This window comes from Nicotiana tabacum, chromosome 17, assembly GCF_000715075.1.
Source record: "Nicotiana tabacum cultivar K326 chromosome 17, ASM71507v2, whole genome shotgun sequence".
NCBI lineage: Eukaryota > Viridiplantae > Streptophyta > Magnoliopsida > Solanales > Solanaceae > Nicotiana > Nicotiana tabacum.
Window position 1 is genome coordinate 124,288,344 of NC_134096.1, and position 25,877 is coordinate 124,314,220.

At 39.5% G+C, this 25,877-nt stretch overlaps 1 protein-coding gene across 1 annotated transcript; it reads right to left on the bottom strand.

Moving 5' to 3' along the window:
* Positions 1 to 776: 776 nt before the first annotated feature.
* Positions 777 to 3,931, bottom strand: LOC107770792 (seipin-3). Its single transcript, XM_016590125.2, has 2 exons — positions 2,576 to 3,931; positions 777 to 1,589 (listed from the first exon to the last, which is right to left on the bottom strand). Exons 1-2 carry the CDS (start codon positions 3,737 to 3,739, stop codon positions 1,104 to 1,106), a joined length of 1,650 nt encoding a protein of 549 aa, XP_016445611.1. The 5' UTR covers positions 3,740 to 3,931; the 3' UTR covers positions 777 to 1,103.
* Positions 3,932 to 25,877: the final 21,946 nt, after the last annotated feature.

Genomic DNA, 25,877 nt, shown 5'->3' on the forward strand with positions numbered 1-25,877 from the left:
TCAGGAAATAAACAGGAACAACTCAAAGTGGAGGAATACTACAGATTATCATCAATAAAAAAACTAAGTGGAAAGCTACCTGCAAACTGTGGAATGGACCTATATAAGAACATGATTTTGGAAAAATAAGAGTACAATGCCAACCCTCACAGATGAGTATGAGTAATAGTTCCTAGTTGTTCTTTTTGGAATCATAACGCTCTTTCATTCCCTAACTGGGGACATTTGGCTATTGTGATAAACAGGACTATTTCAGGGGCGTCAATGAATCCCGCAAGAAGTTTGAGACCAGCAATTGTATCAAATTGTTACGAGAAACTATGGTTATACATGTTGGGTCCTATAGCAGGAGCTACAGCTGGTATCTGGTTCTACAATGCCATGAGGTTTACAATTAAGCCCTCTGATGAAGTCACTAAGTTTCTTCCCTTCCTCCGAAGATTAGCCCAAAACAAAGTTTAAATGACAACTACTACTGCCCCAAAATGATTGATTAACCACTTGTCAGACCCAAGTTTATGTCTTTCACAACCGAAGATTATCCCAAAATAAAGCTTAATGAAAAATACTACTGTTCTGGTCCTCTATGCAAGTTCTTTAGAAGATAGACCCCATTTGGCTGCTACCATATATGAGATCTCTGAATTTCCCATACTGTTTAGCAAATCTTTAGATATATTCTTCCACTGAGGCTCTCCACGAATCATTTTGAGGTTTTACCAGAAGAAAGTACTTTGATGATCATAGTAACAGCGTAGTTTCATAAGCATGCTAAATTTCCTCGAACTCTGTCCATATAGGAAATGACTATATCACCAATGTTTCTAAAAGATGCTTACAGGAAACTTTAGGAAATGGAAAACCTAATCTAATATTTGTAAACTTCAGGAGCACGATGTTATACTTGTCAAAGAAAAATGAAGTTCATGAGAAGGTGTATATTTTCATAGAATTACTTGAAAAGTAAAAACCAGTCACTATGCGTACGTGTCGACATAAGTTCCAATCGGGGAAAGAATCAACACACCTACCGGCTACCAGTTATGTACAATTAAAAAAGAAATGACAGCATAATTTTAAGAGATCAAACCATAAGCTTTCGACTACCTTTCAGTTGGTGGGTTGTTAGGTGAACCCGCACGACTGTTTGAATCATGCCTCAGTCTTAGTCTTGGAATGATAAGAGGTTTGCAGCAAAGAAGAGCGAACAGAAATTCCATGGTAAACAACATCATGCTAACCCACACAAATAATGTTGTCTTCCAATACCATAGCATTCTTTTCAGAAAAGGAAGTTCAGATTCCAGTGTTAAAGAGGCAGCATACATTTCAGGAATTCCACCTCCAGTTTGGAACTCAGCTCGTTGCTCAATGATCACCCTCAAGCATGCCGTTGGAACAAAACCTTCAGAGAAACCCTTTAAGTACACCTTCAACTTTTGGGATTCTGATGTATATCCGGTGACAAGAGGGGCAGCCTTAAGGAAAGTAGAGAAAAGGCGTATAGGATTGCTTTTGAATTGCAACATACAGGGTCGCCTGGAGCTAGCTAGCACTTTACCATTAGCAGTGAGGAAATCCGCCCTCACCTTCAAGGTAAGAAACAAAAAAGTTACTAATCCATTCCGGTAAAACATCACACGTAGAAATGCGTAGCAGACCAGCAATTCATTCAGTTCAAGAAATTGGGTCAACAATGTAAATCTCAACTTTGTATTCCTAAAATAGGTTGTAGGCTTGAAGTTCTACCAGGATTTTTTTTTTTTTGGTTAAACACCCCACGATGGGAGCAGATTACATTACCAAGGCAAATAGAGTTTACAACATAGGCAATTTGCCTTCAAAAAAATGAAATTAATCAATACTAAGTTCTTCAATCCATAGATAAGAAATGGACAAAATGAAACTATAAGGGGAGGTGCAGACATGTTAACTTGGTAAATAGACCCTGGACAGGAGAAAGAAATTAATGTCAAATCAAGCTGGCCTGGACACCACTGTTATCCCAAAAAAAAATTAATATCAAATCATTAGGAGACAAACATTTCATTCTTACAACTATCTCCCTTCCCCCCGTCCCGTGGTCCCCCTTCTCTTTTTTATTATGCAGCTTTTTCGAAATGTATATCAACTGAAATATTCACTAGCTTAAAAACCTAAGCCATGTCATACACAAATCAGATACACAGCCGGCAAAACAGATGTCTAAAGCTTATTTGAACTTAAACTTCCCTCTTTGTGTGCATTAATTAAACTAATCTGGAAGATATTATAATCATTTTGCAGCAGCAAAACCACGCCTAGAAACTTATCCTCCATCTAAATTTATAACATAACTCTATCCGCGCAGAAAGCACAGGACAACATACAAATATGGCATAGATGTACTGCCAGGCAACTTGCATAGCTATTTGGACTAACTTTTTAGGCATAAACTTAAGCAACAACTTGATAATCAGGTCAACGAACCCATGTTGATGAACACTTAACAAGAAGAAGTTCCAATCACCATTGTTCTGTATCTAGCAGAAAAATTACATAGAGTATCAACCACAAAAGTCTCTGGCTTATATACCTGAAAAATGCCCAGATTTCGGTTGTAGTCAGACTCCGGCAACGTTAATGAAACAGTAACCTGCAACTGATGATTAAGTGGGATAACTCGCACCCCCTCAACCATCCCAACCTCCACTTGATCCTTACTACCTACACCACAGGTCACAACTGGACTCCTTATTACAGGCACATATGCAACTGGGCTTTTTGCTGTATAATCAAAATTCAAAGGCTCGTTCATCCTGATCGGCTCTTCCACCATAATTCTCATCAAGATGCCACCAATTATAAAAGCCGATACCAGCAATCCAACCAAAACAACACATACATACACAGACCACAAACATCCCCATCCAAGTTTCAACCCCAACTTCCACACTGACCTCTGCTCCTTCAACCATTCAAACACAAATCCAAAACTCCTCATAAACTTGTGCATCGCATATCTTTTTCCACGCCTCATTATTTGAAACGGATCCATCACAAACATATAAGAGCTATAAATTACCCATACAGGAAATGAAAACAACTTTATCATCAAACTCACAAAAGTTATCAACATATTAACTTGAAAGCCAACAGCTTTTATCACCAAATTGGCTAAATCAAACAAAATATTTGAACTTGAATCATCACTTCCTCTCAAATGCGAATCAACTACCTCCGAATTATCTATTCTGTCATTGTTCACATCCGTAATTACAGAATCCTCTTTCAACATTAAATGATCATCGTTCGAATTACCTATTATTACACTATTAGCATTCATAACCGTCGAAATCTCCTTATTTTCTTCATCAACACTACTTTTTTGACTTCCTCTGCTCAAATCAAGCTGCATTGCGTTCGAATTTTCTATATAATTCAAACTTCCATTTTTATCCTTCTCCATTGACATTAGCTTTCTCTCTCTAGAATTCAAATAACTCTCGGAACTTACCAAAGGTCTAAAATTAGCCGAATCATTATCAGAATCACTGTAAGAAAGAGGTCGCCGGCGCCGGAGAGACGACGACGGAAAATCTTCATTTTCCGGGGATGGATTAGGGTTTACGACAGCTTCCGATCCGCCAGTTTCGCTGTCGGAAGAGCTTCCGTTGCAATCGTCGAAGGGAAATTCCTCTGGCGCGTCGTCAAATAGGTCTCCATTGTTGGCTTGCTTGTTTGGTTTTGTATCTTCCATAACCTACACGAAAAGATACATTACAAATACACAACGAAATATACGATTCTACGATTGTGGATCGTACGTATTTTGGAGCGCGAAAGAGGAGCTGAAATCAGGCTTCAGTTTGATGATGATGAAGAAGAAGAAGAAGAAGAAGAAGAAGAAGAAGAAAAGGAAATGAAATTTTGAACAGAAATAAATAAAATAAAAAAATAAAAAAGGAAATTGATACTTGCAAGAAAACAAATTAATTCGCTGATGCAGAGGTTGTACATTTAGCTTAAATATCTGTACATTGTTCAACTAACGGATAACGAGGAGCGGTAGCATAAAATGGGTGGAGTTAAACCGCCAAACGGCTTTCTTCTGTGTGGAATTCACTTGATATGATATAATTCTTAATTTTGAGTTATACAATACTTGAAAAGAAAAAAGTTATGCAACACATTTGCAAAGAAAATGTTAATTTAACTCAATTATTCAATTAGAAAATGTCTTATCACGCCGAGGATTTATTGAAAATAGTCTAACTACCTTTTCAAAATAGGAGTAAGGTTGCGTACATATTACTCTCCCCAGATCGCACTTATAGATTTACACTAGGTTTGTTGTTGTTGTTGTTGTTGTTCATCACAACGTGAATAAATATTTCTTTTTGTCTTACAAAGATAAATCCTTGTTATTGGTTTTAAAATGTTGCTTTTTTCTATGCTACAATGGTTACAACTGGGGGATGCATGCAAATACAACTTTTTTCTACGCTAGCATTAAAAATAGGATTGCTCGCAATCAAATCAAGAAGCTAAAGAACTATAGTATGCTGGAGATTGGATGTAAACTGAAGTTGAGGTTAAAGAGGAAATTCTTGATTTTTATTAAAAAATTACTTGGGACCGCTACCTTACAAATGCCTGCTATCAAGCCAGACATATGCAAAAGAGTCCATGTACTAAACAGAAGTCAACAACTGGCTTTAATTGCGCCAGTGACACAAGAAAAAATATATCATGTACTTCAGAATATAGATGATATGAAAGCCTCGGGAGGGGATGGTTTCAATGCCCTATTTTTCAAAAAGCCCGGTCAATCATTGAAAAAGAGGTTAATACTGATGTAATGCATTTTTTCGAAACCTCAACTATGTAGAAACCTGTCTCAGTGACCTTAATTCCTAAAGTGAAGAATCATTCTTCAGTAAAGGAATTTAGTCTCATTTCATGTTGTTCTGTACTTTATAAATTGATCTCCAAGATCATAACCACTAGATTGCAGAGCGTGTTGGATGACCTCATAGATTATAGCCAATCAGCTTTCGTGCCCGGGAGAATGAGATGTGACAACATTATCGTAAGTCACGAACTAGTAAAAGGATATGAAAGAAAAAGGATCTCTCCAAGATGTATGCTAAAAGTGTACATGCAAAAAAAATATGATTCACTGGAATGGAAGTTTATTGAACAAATACTTATACATATGAACTTTCCTAATATGTTCATACAGTGGGTCATGGAATGCATAAGGTCAGTTTCATACTCTATTTGCATCAATGGATGACCTACAGAGCCATTTGCAGCTAAAAGAGGATTGAGGCAAGGGGATCCTATATCCCCCTTCCTTTTTGTTCTTGCTATGGACTACTTTTCCAGAATGTTGAAAGGACTGAGTGAACAACCAAATTTCAATTATCATCCCACATACTTGAAAATGAATTTGATATAATTAGGCTTTGCTGATGACCTACTATTATTCTGTAAGGGTGATTTAATATCTGTTCAGATGCTTTATGAATGCTTTCGGGAGTTTTCTCATGTATCAGGTTTGATAGCAAATAAAGAGAAAATCTCTATCTACTTTGGAGGGGTGAGGGAGGAGACACAAAGGGCTATAATGGAGATGATTGGGTTTAGTAAAGGGAGACACCATTCAGATATTTGGGTGTACTTCTCAGTACAAAAAAGACTATCAATCAACCAATGCCAACCTTTAATTGAAAAAATGCTAGGAAAGATTACAAACTGGACAACAAAGTTCCTTTCATATGCAGTAAGGGTTCAGTTGATAAAAATATTCTTTTCTCTATTCAAATTTACTAGTCACAGATTTTTGTTCTACCTACTAAAGTGATAAAGCTAATCGAAGCTACATGTAGAAGATTTCTCTCGACCGGAGGAGTGGAATTAACAAAGAGAGCATTACTTGCTTGGGAGAAAGTATGTTATCCTGCTAGTGCTGGTGGACTTAATATCCTAGATAGAGCTATATGGAACAGAGCAGCGATTAGCAAGCTATTATGAAACCTATGTTGTAAAAAGGATAAACTCTCGGTTAAGTGGGTTCACAACTATTGGCACACCTCCTTTTTCCGAGGATTAGGGAGCTTTTCCAATTAAAGTGGCATTATTCGAAATAGGATTATTTATTTTTATTAGAATCACCACTTGGAATATTTGTTATGGTGTCCCAAGTTACCGGTTTATTTTAAAATCCCAAATTGAGGAAATTGACTTCGAATTATGGTCCGCGGACACAAAAGACTAGGTAAGAAATTCTGTTAACCCGGAAGAAGGTATGAGGCACTCCCGGATTTTGTGGTTTTAGCACGGTCGCTTTTAATCATACAAGGCTTAATTAATTGTTTAATTACGTATTTTTAAAACCTATGTGTGTCTTACCTTTTACCGCTTTTAATTATGGAGCTATGGAATTATCTTGAAACGAACCACGTGTACGTGAATCTGTTTTGTTTAGTGTGCCAAAAATCATCTCACGTATACGTGTATACAATTAATAATACTTTATTAATATTAAGACTGTTTCGCCCAAAGCTGCGCGAACGCATACCTTGATTTATTTTGGGAATCATAATTATGTCACTGGAACGTTTACACAATCATGATAGTAAATTAAAAGCGCGCCTAAAGCAAACTACGGCATATTTAAAACAAGAAAGAAAAATTGATCACTTCACTAGATTTGGAGTTGGCATAAGGAGGCAGCGTTATAGGATTTATTTGTGAAAAATGGAGTAAGCCTTAACTAATAAGTGGTGAAGCTTGTATACTACAAGTATCCAAAGTTCCAGCAATTCATAAGGGGCGGCTACAATTACTAGAGAGTAAGAGATTGTAATTACTTTGACTTAATAACAAGTTCAAAGCCTTAAAGTGATTCAAACCGATTCTGGCCTACTAAAGCTAACGTGTCTTTTTAAAAAGGTAACATTTTTATAACATGGACAGGACATGGGGCTGGCTTGTGGCTCTACTGGATGGGCCGGCGCTTTGTTGAGCCCAATCAATCAATGTGATTTTTTTTTAATATAATTAGCAAATATCAGGAATAATAAAATTAATTACAGACTTTCTTAAACATTAATACATGAATTTTCAAGCTAAATCCTACAGTACTGAAAAGAACAAAAGGAAATAGTTCAAATTCTCACTCGTACTAATAGACATTTCATGAACCAAACACCTTCTATTTTCTAGGCCTAAACAATATTACAACATATAAGCTTTGAATCATTAAACCATAAATTTTGCATGCTTTTGACTTCAAATTGAAACCCATGATGCAACCTTCACCCTCATATGTGTAAAGAAACGACGACAGTAGGCATATTCAATTCGAAACTTCATAGCTAACATTAGTGCGTGACTAACAGTGATTTTACAACAGGGTGAGTGAGCAATCAGTAGCAACTAGTCTAATTAGTGAGTAATCATAGCTTAACTATTGAGCTCAAACAAATAAATGTAATGAGCTACTCATCGAGAAACAAAGATGAAACAGATTTCACATTCAAACAATAGGAACATATAGAAGTAGACATGGTTAGGGAATCAATATATCAAGTTTTCATTTCTATACTCTAACAAAAGTTTACAAATGGAACTTTACATACCTATAAGCAAGAAATAGTCAGAAAATGGCCAAATAAAGGCTAAAAAATAGAGATTAAGCTCAGCAGACTCAGAAAGCAGTAGCAAGTAAACAGAAAACCAACAATAAAATCCCAAAATGAACCTCGACCTCAGTTTAAAATTATCTTGAGAAGACCAAAGTTGATGAAGAAAACTAAAACTTCTTAAACCTATCTGAGTGAGTGTTTATCTATGAAAAATGCAGAATTCATGTGTGTTTTTCTTCTGAAAAAAAATGCAGAAAGCTATTGAGAGGAGAGTGAGCTAATGAAAATCAGTATTGTTATGTGTGTATCCTGGTAAAAATGCAAGGGGGTCCCTTATATAGAATATGAGGGTGTACTCTATGAGAGAATGACAAAAGGGCCTAGGAGAATTCTGTTAACCTCCTAAAAATTAGGGAAATAGCATCTTTTTTAAACAAAACTGGATAACTGTCCAACTTTTCAGATATTCTTCCTATTTTTCAGCATCTTTCTAACAGAATTTGGTACAATTGTTCTTTTCATATATTTCTCTATTTACAGCCCCCTAAAAATTTAAATTTGACCCTTTTTACCCAAATCTGACCTAATTTCTTTGTCTTATTGTACTTTAACCCCTCTCTAGAAGCTTCTTACTCAACTACTCAAGATTTCTGATTTTCTTATTTCTTTTAGCCCCCCTGGTATTTTAGTAACTACAAACAGCTATCACAAAAACTTAGATGGATTAAAAATCACAGCACAACAAACAATATTCAAACTTCAACCTATTTTAGATGATTAACCTAATTTAAACATATAATTAACTAATCAAGATCACTTTAGCTTATTTAAACTGATGGTTATGCATCTAAAATATTGACCTAACACAGAATTAATGAATTTTAAATCCTAACTAATCTAGAACATGCTAAACATATGGGAAAAACACACTAACAATCAACTATTGATGCAACCTTAAACAGCTATCAATTGATAATTTAGCAAAGTCGACTAGGTATAATTGAAACTAAACAAAATATGTTGTTAATTAAACTAAGACTAATCTGTAACATGTAATGCAATTAATCAAAACACAAAATATCAATCAATTAGTCAATCAGGCAGTTAAGTAGAGAAGTGAAAAGAAGGATTATCAATAGAAAATAAAGTTGCCCGAAAAAGAGATATACGGCTAACAGCCGGCATCGCTACATGAGCATTAGCCTACACTCGAGGCGTAGCCAATGCTATACGCGGCGATGTCCACCATACACCGGCAAAAGAAAGCAGCGTTATGGGGCTTTCATGGTGGTGGCCGCATTCTGGTGGTCTGGAATAGGCCCAATGCTGACTCCAATTGATAACTCTCAACGAGAGTATTCGATAGTATTGGTATGAACCTCAGGTAGGCCGGAATTTGGGAAAACTCGAAATCGTGGTGGATTTAGGTTTTTGTGACTTCTTAGATCTAAAATCCACGGAGTTGTAGGGATTTTTGAAGGAAATGGTTTGAGGATTAGGAATGAGGAGGAGAAAGGGATTGTAGGGTAACGATTTAGGGTCGTTTGGGGACTGCCCGCCACCGTAGGGCGATTTTCGGCGGCGGCTCTAAGAGAAAGTGAGAGATGAGAGATGAGGGGGGAAATAAAACTGGTATTTAGGGTTTTGGGGGTTATTTCGGACAGTTTTATAGGATGGGAAAAACAGTTTCGGTCCGTTAGATCTAGCTTAATGAATGGATGGGATTGGTTTGGAGTTAAACGGGGTCGTTTAGGTTATGGGGGGAACCGGACCGAGTAATGGGAGTGGACTGGGGCGGATTTTTTGTGGATTTTGGGCATCACCATGAACTGGACCATATGAACCCAAACAAACCTACCTCTTTCTTACTTTATTTTTCTTTGCTTTTAAGTTCTAACCAAGTTAATTAAAATCATAAATTAAATCCTAACCCAAATCTAATTTGCAAATTTAAACCTACTTACCTATTTTTTAACAATTAACTAATTTAAATAACTAATAACACATGTAATGTTACTACTGTATTTTTGTTGTAATTTTCATGTATTAATTCTACAACTAATAAGTAATTAATTCCTAAAAATACAATTAAAACCTAAAATGATATGAAATGAAGATTTGAAAATTTTTATGATTTTTCTATGATTTTAAGATATTAAATATGCACAAAAATGCAACTAAATGCAAACAAACAAATAAAGAGCAATTCCTAGAAATTCTACAAAAAATCAAAAATATCTAGAAAACTATTTTTTGTGGATTTTGTAGGAGTATTCTTGTAGGAAAAAAATTATGTGCTCACAGCTGCCTCTCTTTGCTCGAGAACATGAAGAATTTTCGGGCAAAGATAAAGTGAGAAATTACGAGCAATTTTTTTTTGTGCCCGTTTAACATTCCATAAGAAGCATTTTGAAAATGTTTGACCGAACCTTGCTTCGGAGGTTGCCTACATATCTTTGGCTATAAAGGAATCAGGTTAGTGTAGTTCTGGAAGTTTTGGTAGCTGAGACTACCAGGAAGCTGTGATTTCACTGTTGTTACTGCTTGTTGAACTCCTTATTATACCAAAATCAGAAATGAAAAGAAACTAAACAAGCCTATCAGTTATGAGTTACAAGATTCCTATCTACAAGTCTTCTGAAGCTTGAATCTTGAGTCTTGACTAGTTCTTCACGCTGACTCTGATCTGAACCTTGATGCTTGCTAGCTGCATGTATTAATTAATTCTTCTACGGCTTCTTCTAATCAAAACGGGACATGCTATGCTCGCGACTTCAGTCATGTCTTGAGCAATACACATCTTTTCTTCCTCTTATGCATTTTGGATTCACTTCTTTTCTTTTCTTCATTTTGGATTAAGAATTCTTCTTTTGGTCATCTCAAACCCCGTGCCTTGAGGTAAAACCTTCTCAGACACCAAAACAAACAAACAAACGAATTTTTTCTGCCCCAGTTTTCACTAGGAAGCTTTCTGAGTTATTTAAAACATAACTCTATACTACTTCATTATTGAAAGAAATAAAAGGTCAAGATTGGTGTACCCTGGGAAAACATGATTCTTTGGAAATGGTGTACCCTATATTAATACTGATATCAGGGAGTGGTGTACCCTGCATTTAAGATCAACTCAACTAAGAAGTGGTGTACCCTATGTTGGAAAACGAGACTAGGGAGTAGAGACCCTATTTCTAAAATAACACCAACTAGGGAGTGGAGACCCTATGTCTAAAATAAAATCAACTAAGGAGTGGAGACCCTATGTTGGAAAAGAGACTAGGGAGTGAAGACCCTATGTCTAAAATAAAATCAACTAGGGAGTGGAGATCCTATGTCTAAAATAACATCAACTAGGGAGTGGAGACCCTATGTTGGAAAAGAAGACTAAGCAGTGGAGACCCTATGTCTAAAATAACATCAACTAGGGAGTGGAGACCCTATGTTGGAAAAGGAGACTAGGGAGTGGAGACCCTATGTCTAAAATAAAATATACTAGGGAGTGGAGATCCTATGTTGGAAAAGAAGACTAGGGAGTGGAGACCCTATGTCTAAACTAAAATCAACTAGGGAGTGGAGACCCTATGTTGAAAAGGAAGACTAGGGAGTGGAGACCCTATGTCTAAAATAAAATCAACTAGGGAGTGGAGACCCTATGTTGGAAAATGAGACTAGAGAGTGGAGACCCTATGTCTAAAATAAAATCAACTAGGGAGTGGAGACCCTATGTTGGAAAAGAGACTAGGGAGTGGAGACCCTATATTTAAAATAAAATCAATTAGGAAGTGGAGACCTTATGTTGGAAAAAAGACTAGGGAGTGGAGACCCTATGTCTAAAATAAAATCAACTAGGGAGTGGAGACCCTATGTTGGAAAAGAGACTAGGAAGTGGAGACCTTATGTCTAAAATAACATCAACTAGGGAGTAGAGACCCTATGTTGGAAAAGAAGACTAGGGAGTGAAGACCCTATGTCTAAAATAAAATCAACTAGAGAGTAGAGACCCTATGTTAAAAAATAAAACTAGGGAGTGGATACCCTATGTCTAAAATAAAATCAACTAGGGAGTGGAGACCCTATATTGAAAAAGAGGCTAGGGAGTGGAGACCCTATGTCTAAAATATCATCAACTAGGGTGTGGAGACGCTATGTTGGAAAAGAGACTAGGGAATGGAGACCATATGTCTAAAATAAAATCAACTATGGAGTGGATAACCTAAGTTGGAAAATGAGACTAGGGAGTGGAGACCCTATGTCTAAAATAAAATCAACTAGGGAGTGGAGACCCTATGTTGGAAAAGCTGATACTAGGGAGTGGAGACCCTATGTTGGAAAAGCTGATACTAGGGAGTGGAGACCCTATATCTAAAATAAAATCAACTAGGGAGTAGAGACCCTTTGTCTAAAATAAAATCAACTAGGGAGTGGAGACCTTATGTTGGAAAAAAGACTAGGGAGTAGAGACTCTATGTCTAAAATAAAATCAACTAGGGAGTGGAGACCCTATGTTCGAAAACGCAGCTAGGTATTGGTGTACCCTATACTACCATGATTTTGAAATTTCTTTTTTTATTTTTTTATTAAGATATTGAGTAAAATGCGGGAAAAATTTTGGAGAAGACTTCCCTTTTGGAGTTGTTGCTGCTGTGGAGCTATTTTAGTCTCCGCGTGGTTTCTTTTTGGTTGCACCTGCTTCTTGCAAGGTTGCTTTTGGATTGCACATGTTTCCTGTTTTTCAAACAAAGAACGATAGTTAATTTGAAATGGTGGTTGGTTTTGCAGCTTTGAGTATTTCAGTCACTTGATCTTAGCCGGCTTCTTTGATGAAAATTTCACTTGTAACTAGTTATTTCCTGAATACCGATTGTACTTCTGGCCCCGGAGAACCCTTGGATTTTCTAAAACTTTTCCATGACGGTCGATCACATGGGACTTAACCTTTTTCAACTTTATTTTGCCTTTGTAGGCCTTTGACTTCTTTCTTCCAATTTTAACTTTAAAGCTTTGGGGAACCTTTGGCTCTTCAAACTTTGCCAAGACGGTTAGCCACTTGGGACTTAACCTTTTCAACTTCATTTTTCCCTTGTAGGCACTTTTAATTTTGATTTCCTCCTTCTAAGAGTCTTTGATTTCGAAGCATCAGCCGCTATGGCCAGTTGGGGTCGACTTGATGCCCCTGCCGAGGCTGGGTGCCTTTTTTGCATATTAGCTTGTATCAAACGAGAGCCCCGTAAATCAGTCTTGTCATCCATTCTTTTTGTGTGTGTTTTTGGAACAAGATTAGACCGAAAGGGATTCAACGAAAAATAAAAAATGGAAAGGATAATGAATTTAAACAAGAGATGTCCCTTTCGGGGAACGGAAAGAAGGACTAATCTACGAGTACATGCGGACTTCAATGAACATGACATGCCTTTTGGACTGGATGCTTTATCCGTGTAAACCGTCCGACTCTCAGAAACTCATCACAAATTTGCCTTGAAAAATCGAGAAACCTTGCTCGGGACTATGTTGCTGCCATGGATGTGAGGATCCTCTTTTTCGATCGGTGGCGCCCTTTGTGGGTTTTCACCAACTGACCTTTCTCATTTCTCTTCTCACCATCGTCTTATAGTGCTCTTTGCGAGTTTTCACTAAAAAGACTCTCGTTTTTAATTTCTCTACTTACCATCGCCTTACGGTGCCCGTGAGGATTTTCACCAACAAGAATCTCTCATTTTATTTATCTCATTTTGGTTGCATCAGATCCGAGTACCTGTGTCTTCCAATTTTGAACATTCTTGTCGATTGATCGGAAGGACTTGAAGAGGATTTGGGTAAAGCGAATTCAGATTGAATTACAACTTTGGAACCTTTCAGGAGAAACCATCGTCGAACCATTATAACATCTGCCCCAGTTTCAACTTTGGGGGAATGTGAACTTTTATTTTGGTGTGACTGAACCCCAGAGAGAGGCTGCCCACGTATCCTTTCGGAATCAAGTCAAATGTAGTTCAAGAAACTTTGTTTTTGATTTTTTTTGATTTTTTTTAATAATAACTTCCAAGTTCCCAAGAGGGTAATCAAAGAAAGGGAATCGGCTCAACGGGTTTGCAAAGGGTTGATAGTGTTTGGATAGCGAGAAAGAAAGCCTTCGTCATCCCAATCGGAGCATGTTAAAGCCGTGAAAAAGGGGTCAAACGTAATACCTTTTGACCGCATCTGCATTGACAGCTGTTTCGGGGTCATTTCCTTCGATGTCTCCCAAATACAGTGCTCCCTTCGGCAACACTCTTCTTATAATGTACGGACCTTTCCAGTTTAGAGCAAACTTTCCTTTGGCTTCTTCATGATGTGGGAGAATACATCTCAGAACGAGTTGGCCCACTTCAAATTTTCTGGGCCGCACTTTCTTGTTGTAGGCACGGGCCATTCTTTGTTGGTACAACTGCCCGTGGCAAACTGCGACCATCAGTTATTCATCAATCATAGTCAATTGTTCCAACAGGGTTTTGACCCATTCATCATCCCCGATCACCGGTTTCAACAATGATCCGAAAAGAGGGAGTCTCAACTTCTGTAGATATTACAGCTTCAGTGCCATAAACTAATAAGTAGGGGGTGGCCCCAACAGATGTGCGCACGGTTGTGCGATATCCCAATAGTACAAGGGGCAACCTTCCATGCCATTGTCTAGAACCCTGAACCATTTTCCTAAGGATCTTCTTGATGTTCTTGTTCGCTGCTTCAACAGCGCCATTAGCTTTGGGCCGATAAGGGGTAGAATTACGATGCATAATTTTAAATTGTTCGCATACCTCCCTCATCAAGTGGCTATTCAGATTTGCAGCATTGTCTGTAATGATAGTTGTAGGAATACCAAAATAACAAATAATGTTGGAATGCACGAAGTCCACCACTGCTTTCTTGGTGACGGCTATGAAAGTGACTGCTTCGACCCACTTTGTGAAATAATCAATGACAACCAAGACGAATATGTGCCCATTTGAATCTTTCACCTCGATTGGCCCAATAACATCCATGCCTCAAGCAACGAACGGCCAAGGCGCTGACATAGGATGTAACTCTGAAGGCGGTGCATGAATCAGGTCACCGTATATCTGGCACTTATGGCATTTCCGAAAGAAACTGAAACAATCCTTTTCCATTGTCATCCAGTAATAACCTGCCCGGAGGATTTTCTTTGCAAGGACATACCCATTCATGTGAGGCCCACATACTCCTGAATGCACTTAATTCATGATCCTTTCAGCTTCTCGAGAATCTACGCACCTCAAGAGATTCAGATCCGGGGTTCTTTTGTATAGGATTTTTCCTCTCAAAAAGAAACTGCTTGCAAGCCTTTTGATAGTTCTCTTTTGATCTCCACTTGCCTGCTCGAGATATTCTTTTGTTTTTAAAAACCTTTTTATATCATGATACCATGGCGAACATCTAGATCCATTTCAATCGCGTTACAATAACCATGCCTTTCTCGAACCTGGATTTCCAGCGGGTCAATATGAATATTACCCGGGTATGGCAACATTGAAGCCAAAGTAGCTAGTGCATCAGCTAGCTCATTGTGGAATCAGGGAATATACCTGAATTCGACGGACTTGAACCGTTTGCTGAGATATTTCACATGTTGCATGTAAGGGATGAGTTTAATGTCTCGATTTTCCCACTCACCTTGGGCTTGTCGAATGATCAAATCAGAATCCCTCATGATTAATAATTCCTCCACATCCAGATCAACTGCCATATTCATGCCTATGATGCAAGCTTCATATTCAGTGGTGTTGTTTGTACTGAAGAAACGGAGTCGGGTATGGCCGGATAGTGTTGACATGTGGGCAAAATCAGAATTGTCCCGATCCCAAGCCTTTTGCATTTACAGCCCCATCAAAGAACATTTTTCAGGCATTGGTGTTCTCTAGAACTACTTCAAATGATTTTACTTCCTCGTCCGAAAAGTAAGTGCTTAGGGGTTGGTATTCATCATCGACTGGGTTCTCAGCTAGATTATCTTCCAAGGCTTGGGCTTTCATTGCCGTGCGGGTGACATAGACAATGTCAAACTCGGTGAGCAGGATTTGCCATTTTGCTAACCTTCAAGTGGGCATTGACTTCTGGAATATATACTTAAAAGGATCCATCATGGTTATGAGATATGTTGTGTAGGCCAGCAAGTAATGTCTGAGCTTTTGGGAGACCCAAGTTAGGGCGCAACAAATTCTTTCCAACAATGTGTACTTGGCTTCATAACTGGTGAACTTCTTGCTCAGATAGTATATGGCTTATTCTCTCTTTCCATTCATATCGTGCTGCCCCAGGACACAGCCAAAAGAATTTTCCAAGACTGTCAAGTACAAGAACAACGGTCTTCCTGGCTCGTGTGGAACCAACACTGGCGGATTTGATAGATATTCTTTGATTTTATCAAAAGCTTCTTGACACTCATCTGTCCATTTGATTGTCGCGTCTTTCTTCAACAACTTAAATATGGGCTCACAAGTGGTAGTAAGTTGAGTAATGAATCTGCTAATGTAATTCAATCTCCCTAGCAGACTCATGACCTCTTTCTTGGTCCTTGGAGGGGACAAATCCCGAATAGACTTTATTTTTGTTGGATATAATTTGATACCCCTCCAACTGACTATAAACCCCAGAAGTTTCCTAGACGGAACTCTGAATGCACATTTAGCTGGGTTCAATTTCAAATCATACATGCGCAGTCGCTCAAAGAACTTCCTCAGATCTCGCACATGGTCCTCTTGCATTCTGGATTTAATGATCACACCATCCACATATACCTCAATTTCCTGGTGCATCATGTCATGGAAGATGGCAGTCATAGCTCTCATGTAGGTTGCCTCGGCATTTTTCAAACCAAATGGCATGACCCTGTAACAGTAAGTGCCCCAAGGTGTGGTAAAATCAGTCTTTTTGGCATCTTCTTCATCCATCAGAACCTGGTGATACTCAGCATAACAATCCATGAAAGACTGTATCTCATGTTTAGCACAATTGTCAACAAGAATGTGGATATTTGGCAGTGGAGAGTTGTCCTTGGGACTCGCCTTGTTCAAATCCCGATAATCAACACACACTCGGGTTTTTCCATCTTTTTTCGGCAATGGGACCACGTTATCCAGCCACGTGGTGTATCGGATCACACCAATTTTTAGTTGTTTCGTGACTTCTTCCTTGATCTTATCACTAATATCGGTTTTAAACTTTCTTTGATTACGTTGGACGGGTGGATAACCGGGATAGGTAGGCAATTTATGCACCACCAAATCAACGCTCAGTCCTGGCATATCATCATAAGACCATGCGAACACGTCTTTGAATTCAAACAAAAGTTGGATCAAGACGTCCCTGGTTCTTTCATCAGTGTGAATGCTTATCATGGTTTCTCGGATCTCTTCTGAACTGCCCAAATTAACTAGCTCGGTTTCATTTAAGTTTGGCTTAGGCTTATTCTCAAAATGTTCCAATTCTCGATTTATTTCCCTAAAAGCCTCATCTTCATCATATTCTGGCTCTTGATTCATTATTTCAAAGTTAGACAGCATTTCAGAATCTGGGCACGAAGTTCGCAAGTATGTTATGTTATTTAAGTCTTCATTATAAGAACTAAAAATAAAAAGATAAGAAAAATAGCAAAATCAGAACAAAAGAAAAGAGACATCTATGGACGATGGAATATTGATTCCATTTCATTGAATTGAAGATATGAGGGTTTACATTAGAATAAAAGACAATAAAGTAAAACATTCGAGTTACACCCTGAAATAACTCGTAATGTAGAAGAGATGACAAGACTTAACTACTGAGACTCCCGCCTGACGGGGAATGGGGTAGCCTCCCAATTCTGGAGCTTGAAATCCGACCCCATATACTGCACCTCGGCATTGCTCGTGCCTTCCCCTGGCTGGACCATGTAGGACTTATATAGCATTTGTTTCAAGGCTTCGCAAATATCATCAGTTTCCTCAGTCGTGAAGGCCTCTTCTTCTTCCACATACTTTGGTTTGACAAATGATTGGGTGAGATATGCAATGGGATGGGACAGGACCCACCTGTTTTCTTTGAGCTTATTATCCCATGTTCTGTCGGCCTATGTAGCTCGAAAACCCACACCGAAACACTTCTCATTGGCGATTGGGATAATAGGCTCACTGATGCCCTGCAGAGATACCCCGAGCCCCTTTCTGGGCTTGTACTCATTTCGAATCATTTGGGTGGCGACCATGACCGAAGCATTAGACAAGCAAGGTTGAGGTAATAGGGCCTCTTCTTCAAATTGGTCGGCAACCACAATTTCGAAAGCTTGGTACACAACATGCTCACTGTCTTCCCTAGCTTCAAGACACGAGACTGAAGGGTCCGGGTAAATGGATTGCTCATCTTCTCCATGGACAACAATCTCTTGATTTTCATATTCAAACTTGACCATTTGGTGAAGAGTGGAGGGAATAGCTCCAACAGCATGAATCCATGGTCTGCCCAGAAAGAAATTGTATGAGGTTTCCATGTCCAAAACCTGGAAGGTCACCTCAAAATCCACGGGGCCAATAGTCAGAATCATATCAATTTCTCCTATTGTGTCTCTCTTGACCCCATCAAAAGCTCGTACGCAGACGTTGTTAGCCCGGATTTATTCTTTTCGAATCTTCATTCTCTCGAGTGTTGAGAGAGGGAAAATATTGACCCCGGACCCACCATCTAACATCACTCTTTTCACATAATAACCCTCATATTTGACAGTCAAGTGGAGGGTTTTGTTGTGGGCGGCTCCCTCTGGGGGCAAATCATTGCAGCTGAAGGAAATCCTATTGACCTCAAAGAACCTTTCGGCCATTCTTTCCAATTGTTCGACAGAAGTATCAACCAGGATGTATGCTTCATTCCGTGTTTTGAGGAGCACTTTCTGGTGTTCATCAGAACTCAGCAACAGAGATAAGAGTGAGACCTGGGAAGGAGTCTTCCGGAGTTGGTCAATTATTGAATATTCTAAAGTTTTCATCTTTCTCAAAAACTCTTCTGCTTCCTCATTGCTTACAGGCATTTTGGATGGCATTTGTTTATCTCTGTTCAGTTTGGACTTCTTTAGCTCTTCTGGGGTGTGGTACTTCCCAGACTGATTCATCTCGTTCATTTCTCCCATAACCTTTTTCCCGTTGTATGTAACCACGGTTCTGTTGTAGCACCAGGAGACTGCGGTGGGATCCTTCATAGGACTCTATGGTGCGAGGCTGATAACCACGGGCTCAGTCAGCCTTGGTTAAATTACCGGCCCCCGCGTCACATAGGTCCCCTTTGGCACATACAATCTTGGCACACTCAATGTCGATTTCCTTTCCTCGAATTTCTTGGGAGTGTTGAGTATAAGCTATTCTTTTCTCGGGGCCTTAGGAACATAGATAACCACGTTCTTGGCAGGTGCCGCCCCAGTCTTTGTTTCAACAGCTTGAGGAATCGAAGCAACTTTCTTTTCGGTCTCAGCCGGTTTCACCACCGCTTTAGGTCTTGCCTCTGAATTGGCGATTGCAACAATGGCCTTCAATGCTGGATCAAATTCTTGGTCATCACAAATCATTCCAATGACCGACCCATTATTGTGAGCCGGTAATGGATTGTTGGTCACATTAGGGATCTCCTCATCCCTCAGCACGATTCTTTTTTCTTCGATCAGGATTTCGACCGCCCTTTTGAAGGCCCAACAATCTTTTGTGTCATGGACTTCCATTCTTGAATGGTATGCACACCTTGTACCGACCCTGTATGATGAAGACTCGGGATTTTGCCGAGTGGGAGGCACCGGTTGCAATAGACCCAGGTGGATTAATTTTTGAAGTAGGTTGGAGTAAGATTCATCAATATGGGTGAAATTGCGTCTCCTATGAGGCTCACGAGGGTGTGGATTTTATTGGTGTGTGTTTTGTGGTGGACGGGGATTATATGAAGCTTGGTAGGGATGGTTATTTCTGGGAGGTAGATCTCGGGTTTGGTTGTAATGCTATTGAGGTTGTGTATAAGGTTAGGCATTCATCACTGCATAGTGGGGCAATGCCACGGCATAAGCTGCATCTTGATGTGGGTAATAGTGTTGTGGGATTCTTGGTGGCATATAATAATGGTCAAATAATCGGCGAGATCCGCTTGAACCCGAAGCCATCATGGCTCCCTCCTCCCTCTTTTTGCGATTAGCCAAATGCCCTGAGCCATTCTAGATGGCTTGTGATGTAGCTTTCAAAGCGGCTTGACTCAATATCCGGCCAGTTTTCAGACCGTTCTCTACCATCTCCCTGATATTGATAGCCTCAGCAAATGGTTTACCCATAGTGGACATCATATACTGGAAGTAATCAGTCTCTTGGGCTTGCAGGAAGACTGTAACCATTTCTGCTTCGTCCATGGGTGGTTTTACTTTGGCGGCCTGCTCGCGCCATTTGATAGCATAGTCGCAAAAACTTTCTGCGATTTTCTTCTTCAAATTTGACAATGAATTTCTGTCGGGAGCGATGTCCATGTTATACTGGAATTATCTGACAAAATCTCGGGCCAAATCATCCCATATGTGCCAGTGGGAAATTTCTTGATCCATGTACCACTCCGAGGCGATTCCTGTTAAACTTTCTCTGGAGTAGGCCATTAACAACTCTTATTTCTCATCAGCCCCTCTCAGCTGATTACAGTATCTCTTTAAATGAGCAATTGGGTCTTCGTGCCCATCATACTTCTCGAACTTTGGCATTTTAAAACCGGCAGGTAGATGAACATTTGGGAACATGCACAAATCCGAATAGGAAACACGTTTTTGGCCACTCAGGCCTTGCATGTTTTTCAAACTATGTTCAATGCTTCTCATCTTCTGAGCCATTTCTTCTTACTCGGGATTTCTAACTACTCTTTCTTGCTCCATCGGAGACTCAAACTGCGGCTGTTGGGCATACGAGTTCGGAGTGACATGAGTTATATCGGGTTGAAATTGCGAACCCTGAAAGGTGAATGTTGGGGGTTCAAAGCATGGCCTGGGCACGGTTGGTTGTGCCATAGTGAAGACCGGTGGTGCGGAGAACAACGTTGAAGGTACTCCGAAAAACGGTGCTTGGGGGCGGACCACAGAAGGCAAACCGGTAAAGTTGGATTATATATAAAGGTACCCAAATGGGGCAAATGGGTTAGTCACATGGATATTGGTGGTTCCAACCGTCCTTGGGACCAGCTCGGGGAACCCAGGAATTGCTCTTGGCGGTTCCCTACCATTGGACCAGGCGTCCCGCATTTCTAGCATGCGAGGACGCAACATCTTGTGTTTTTCTTCGACAGTTGCCAATTCATGTTGTAAAATAGCCAGTTCAGGGCTATCCTCAATATTAATGATGGGGAGATTGCTTTCTGAAGCCATTGGAACCATTCCTTTGGATCTTGTAAAATAGGGGTGAGAAGCTAGATTACCGACAAAACCAACCACCTGAACAAGACCTGGCTAAATTTGCACACACAACACCCTTGTCAGTTTTGAGACATTTAACAGATAGGGAATCACACATTGGGGATGCAATGCACCTGAACAGTTAAACATTTCTAAAATGTTTTTGCAACGGCTGCGTGTTTCATCTCGGCTTTCACTATCTCTTTTCCATTCTGTAATTCTTTTCTTTCATTTCCACTCTCTCTTTCTTTTTTGTTTGGTCATTCCTGGTTTTCTCTTTTGTTTTTATCACACTTTTCTTCCTTTTTCTCAATTTTCTCTCTTTTTGTTGACTTTCACTTAGATTAATTATGGCTATGATAGCATCCGATGAGGATTGCCTACGTATCATAACGCCGCATGAATCAGACTATTTCATAGTTCAGGGGGGAATAAATGCAAAAATGAAAGAAAAGACAATATTTTGGGGGTTTTCAATATTTCATTAATAAAAATCTTTTTGGTTTTTTCTATTACAAATACTCGAAGATATTGGTGACTTGAAAGGAAAACATACAAACTCGAAACAAAACAACAAACAGACTTGACATGGATGAAAGGATAAACAGACTCGAGAAAAAGTAAAATACAGACTCAAAGACTGAAAAATCAAGAACACAGATGGGCCTCAAATGTTATTCCAGGAGCCCGAGTGGCTTCAGCTGGTCTCGGTGTAGGCCTTCTTGTAAGATCTTCCTGAAGGAGCTCGAGGTCAGCCATGACCTGGCGAGCGAAGGATAGTACCAAGTTGAAGAACATAGCTCGAGTCATATTTTCACACTCATGGCATTTCATTTCCGCGTAGTCAGCTATTTCCTTGATTCTGAGCTTGATAATGCCTTTCTCCTAGAGCAATCTCCCAATTTGTTTCTCCCGAACTTCTACTATTTGCATGGCCTCGTTGTTTTGGTTTTGCAAAATCAACACACTTTCTTCTCCCTCTCTGCCCTGAAGTCTTTCACTTGTTGACCCATTTGGTTCTCAACAACGACCAATTCTTTCCTTAAGATTGCGACTTCCCTGTCATAACTTTGCTTCACCTAGCAGGCTAGCCTTGTCTGCTCTTCTGCATCTTTCCCCAGTTGGATTATCCTTGCGTGAGCTTTAGCCAAATCTTTCTCGGCCTTCGTCAGGTCGGTTGCATAGTCATGCACTTTCCGTCTCAAATTGCTCATGATTTTTTCACCTCTCTCACTCCTCACAGGCGTTTCAGCGACTATCCTCATTTTCCGGAGTTGGGCTCGAAGCGCCTCGTTCTCACGGATCAGACTTCTCTTTTCACCTTCATCCTCTTGCACCTGTAAGTTATTCTCAAATTTGAGGTTTCTCAACTTTTCTTCTAAAGAGTGAATGGTTGCTTGATATCCCTTCTCATTTTCTCCCCAGGACAACCACTCTCGGATTTTATCATCAAAAGTCTGAATATGAGGCCTTTTGGCGGGCCTTTCGGGCTCGGGATCGAGCTCGGGCCCATCATCAACGCGAGACCTTTTCTCGAACCACATAGCATAGTCTGGGTCTACCTCACCTCTTGCGAGATTTGGCACCTGGGTATCATCTTTCAAGTACCGGCAGCCATTCCACACTTGTTGGATTAAAGTCTCGTGGAGTGGAGCTTATAGGTGTCACTCAATGACTCGGACACTCAAATCTTCATCCTCGGGCACTACTCGATACCTTCCCAGCTGTCTTAGAATTCTTTGCGGTACATACGGCTGGACACTTCTTAATCCCATCAGCAATAGATAGCTTTTCAAAGCCGACATGTGTATCACTTCCTTTACCGGGAGCCACCCCAAAGTCCATTCAATTTGACTTGCGTTTAAATATCTTAGATGGGATATCCATGCTTCAACCCCTTCTGAATAATTGTAATCCTTCACCCTTTTCCTCGTAACTTTCAATGAAGTTGTTCTTGTTTGGGCCATAACTCATGAATTTGGGGTGATGACGGAAATGCTCAATCAATCACATTTGCAAAATAATATTGCACCCTTCAAAGAACTTTGCCCCGGATTTACACAACGTTAATGCTCGATAAATGTCTGACAGTATAATTGGAGCAAGCGTGTGATTCTCTTTGGTAGTGAGGACTTGTGCAATTCTGGCCATGCGGATATCAATTGTCCGCTCTTCATTTGGGAAGACCATAATTCCCAGAAATACCACTATGAAAGCAAAGCGACGATGAATTTGCCATGTATCCTCATTCAGCTTATTATTTAGGCCATTTTCATGCGTTTCGAAACCATTTGAGTGCCCAAACCTGGAGTACAAGAAATAGAAAGAACAACATCCTCTACTACATTATTTTTCCTGATTTGTTTACTGATATTCAGAAGATCAAAGAATCAGTGCACAGAGAGAGTCCTTGGGAATATAAGTTGTTGATTTCTCAAGTCCCGGCCGAAACCAGAATATCCAGCTATTTCTTCTAAAGTGGGAGTAAGCTCAAAGTCCGAGAAGCAGTAGACATTGTGTACGGGATACTGAAGGTTACTAGGGCCTCAATCAAATCATCCCGCAGTTTAACTTTCATAATATCTATAAAGGAGCCCAAATGCTCCGTTACCCAATCCTGATCATCTTTCCCTAAGTCATACCACCACATCTGAAGCTGTAATGGAGCTTGTTCTACAACCGTTCAATACTCATTTTGTACCTGTGGAAGGTTAGGGTTAGGGTTGATACTAGTTCAAAAGACAAACCAATGGACTCTTTTTTGCAAATCAACCTTTCAATTTTCTAAGGAAAAATCCAGGGGAGGGTGGATATTTATGCAATATTAGCCCTAAAGCAAGGATGACTATTTTTGCAATAATGGCCTCTTCACACTTTCAAGGAAAGTTTTGAGGCCAAGGAAGGGCACTTATGGAAAAAATGATGCCCAATTGACAGACATGTCCGTTCTTGCGAGAATAGCCCTTCGATAATTTTGGAGATGTTCTAAGGCTATTCCGATAGAAACGGCTCGGGATGCAACTGAAGCTGGGTTGGCTCACTCATTTGACCAAAACACTGGACACATTTATTATTTTGGTTATTTTTTGCAAAAATGAGGCCGAACACTATGGAGGTTGTCTACGTATCCCACATCCGGTGAGAATCAGACCTGCGTAGTTCGTTCAATTTTGACACCACAGGAAAACATGCTTTTTTGAAATGACCTTTTCTTTTTCTTTTCTTTTTTCAAAATTTCGGCAGAGTTTCATGATTTTTCAAATAGCTGGATTTTCATAACCGGGCGAATTTTCTCTTTCCTATCTCACTCTTGGTTTTTTCTTGATTTTTCTCCCTTATTCTAGAAGCCGATCAACATGCATATCATAGTAAATAAATGCACAAATAGCACGTAGGATGCATCAAGATGGTCTTTTATTTTGGGTACACATGTCCTAGACGGACCCAACCCCTGTGTTGAGTCCCCAAAGTCAAATACACGTGATGCAAACAAATGTTTCTACTAGGGATCCGCACGTGAGGCTATGTTATTCTAGGTTTAAAATCCTGGGGGAGTGTTTTAGACCTGGCTTACCCAAGCGGACAGTTCGAGCTGAGGTGGGGGAAACGTATCGGGAGCACGAAAGTCTACCCGGCCTAGTTACTGATCCAGCCTTGTTCTATTTGTTATGACCTCTAACAGAAAAGTGGGCCATGCACACGTGTGCACCATAAATTCAGAAGACTCAGAAGGGAGGCGTAAGAAGACAATTTATACAGTTCAGATAATATCAAAGCGGTAAATGAGCGACAATTAGCACATTAGGCCCACAAACACAATAATATCATACAATCAATAAAGCCAAGTATATATCACATAACAAGCTCGAATTCTGAACCCTGAACCGTAGATTCTAGGTTCGATCCTCAGCAGAGTCGCCAGAGCTGTCACACTTCTTTTTTCCGAGGAATAGGGAGTTTTTCTAATTAAAGTGACATTATTCAAAAGAAAATTATTTATTTTTATTAGAGTCGTCACTTGGAATATTTGTTATGGTGTCCCAAGTTACTGGTTTATTTTAAAATCCCAAATCGAGCAAATTGACTCTGAATTATGATCCGCGAATACAAAAGACCAGGTAAGGAAGTCTGTTAACCCGGAGAAGGTCTGAGGCACTCTCGGATTCCGTAGTTTTAGAACGGTTGCTTTTAACCATACTTGGCTTAATTAATTATTTAATTACGTATTTTTAAAACCTATGTGTGTCTTACCTTTTACCGCTTTTAATTATGGAGCTATGGAATTATCTTGAAACGAACTACGTGTGGGTGAATCCATTTCGTTTAGTGTGCCAAAAATTATGTCACGCATACATGTACACAATTAATAACACTTTATTAATATTAAGACTGTTTCGCCTAAAGTTGCGCGAACGCATACCTTGATTTATTTTGGGAATCATAATTATGTCAAGCGAACGTGTACACAATCACGATAGTAAATTAAAAGCGCGCCTAAAGCAAACTACGGTATTTTTAAAATAAGAAAGAAAAATTGATCACTTCACTAGAGTTGGAGTTGGCATAAGGAGGCAGCGTTATAGGATTTATTTGTGAAAAATGGAATAAGCCTTGGCTAATAAGTGGCGAAGCTTGTATACTACAAGTATCCAAAGTTCCGGCAATTCATAAGGGGCAACTACAATTACTAGAGAGTAAGGGATTGAAATTACTTTGACTTAATAACATGTTCAAAGCCTTAAAGTGATTAAACTGATTCTGGCCTACTTAAGCTAACGTGTCTTTTAAAAAAGGTGACATTTTTATAACATGGACAGGACATG

Coding starts and splice junctions, on each gene's coding strand:
- LOC107770792 (XM_016590125.2), bottom strand. CDS start 3,739: ATGGAAGATACAAAACCAAACAAGCAAGCCAACAATGGAGACCTATTT. Junction 1,590..2,575: donor GAAATCTGGGCATTTTTCAG/GTATATAAGCCA, acceptor CTTACCTTGAAG/GTGAGGGCGGATTTCCTCAC.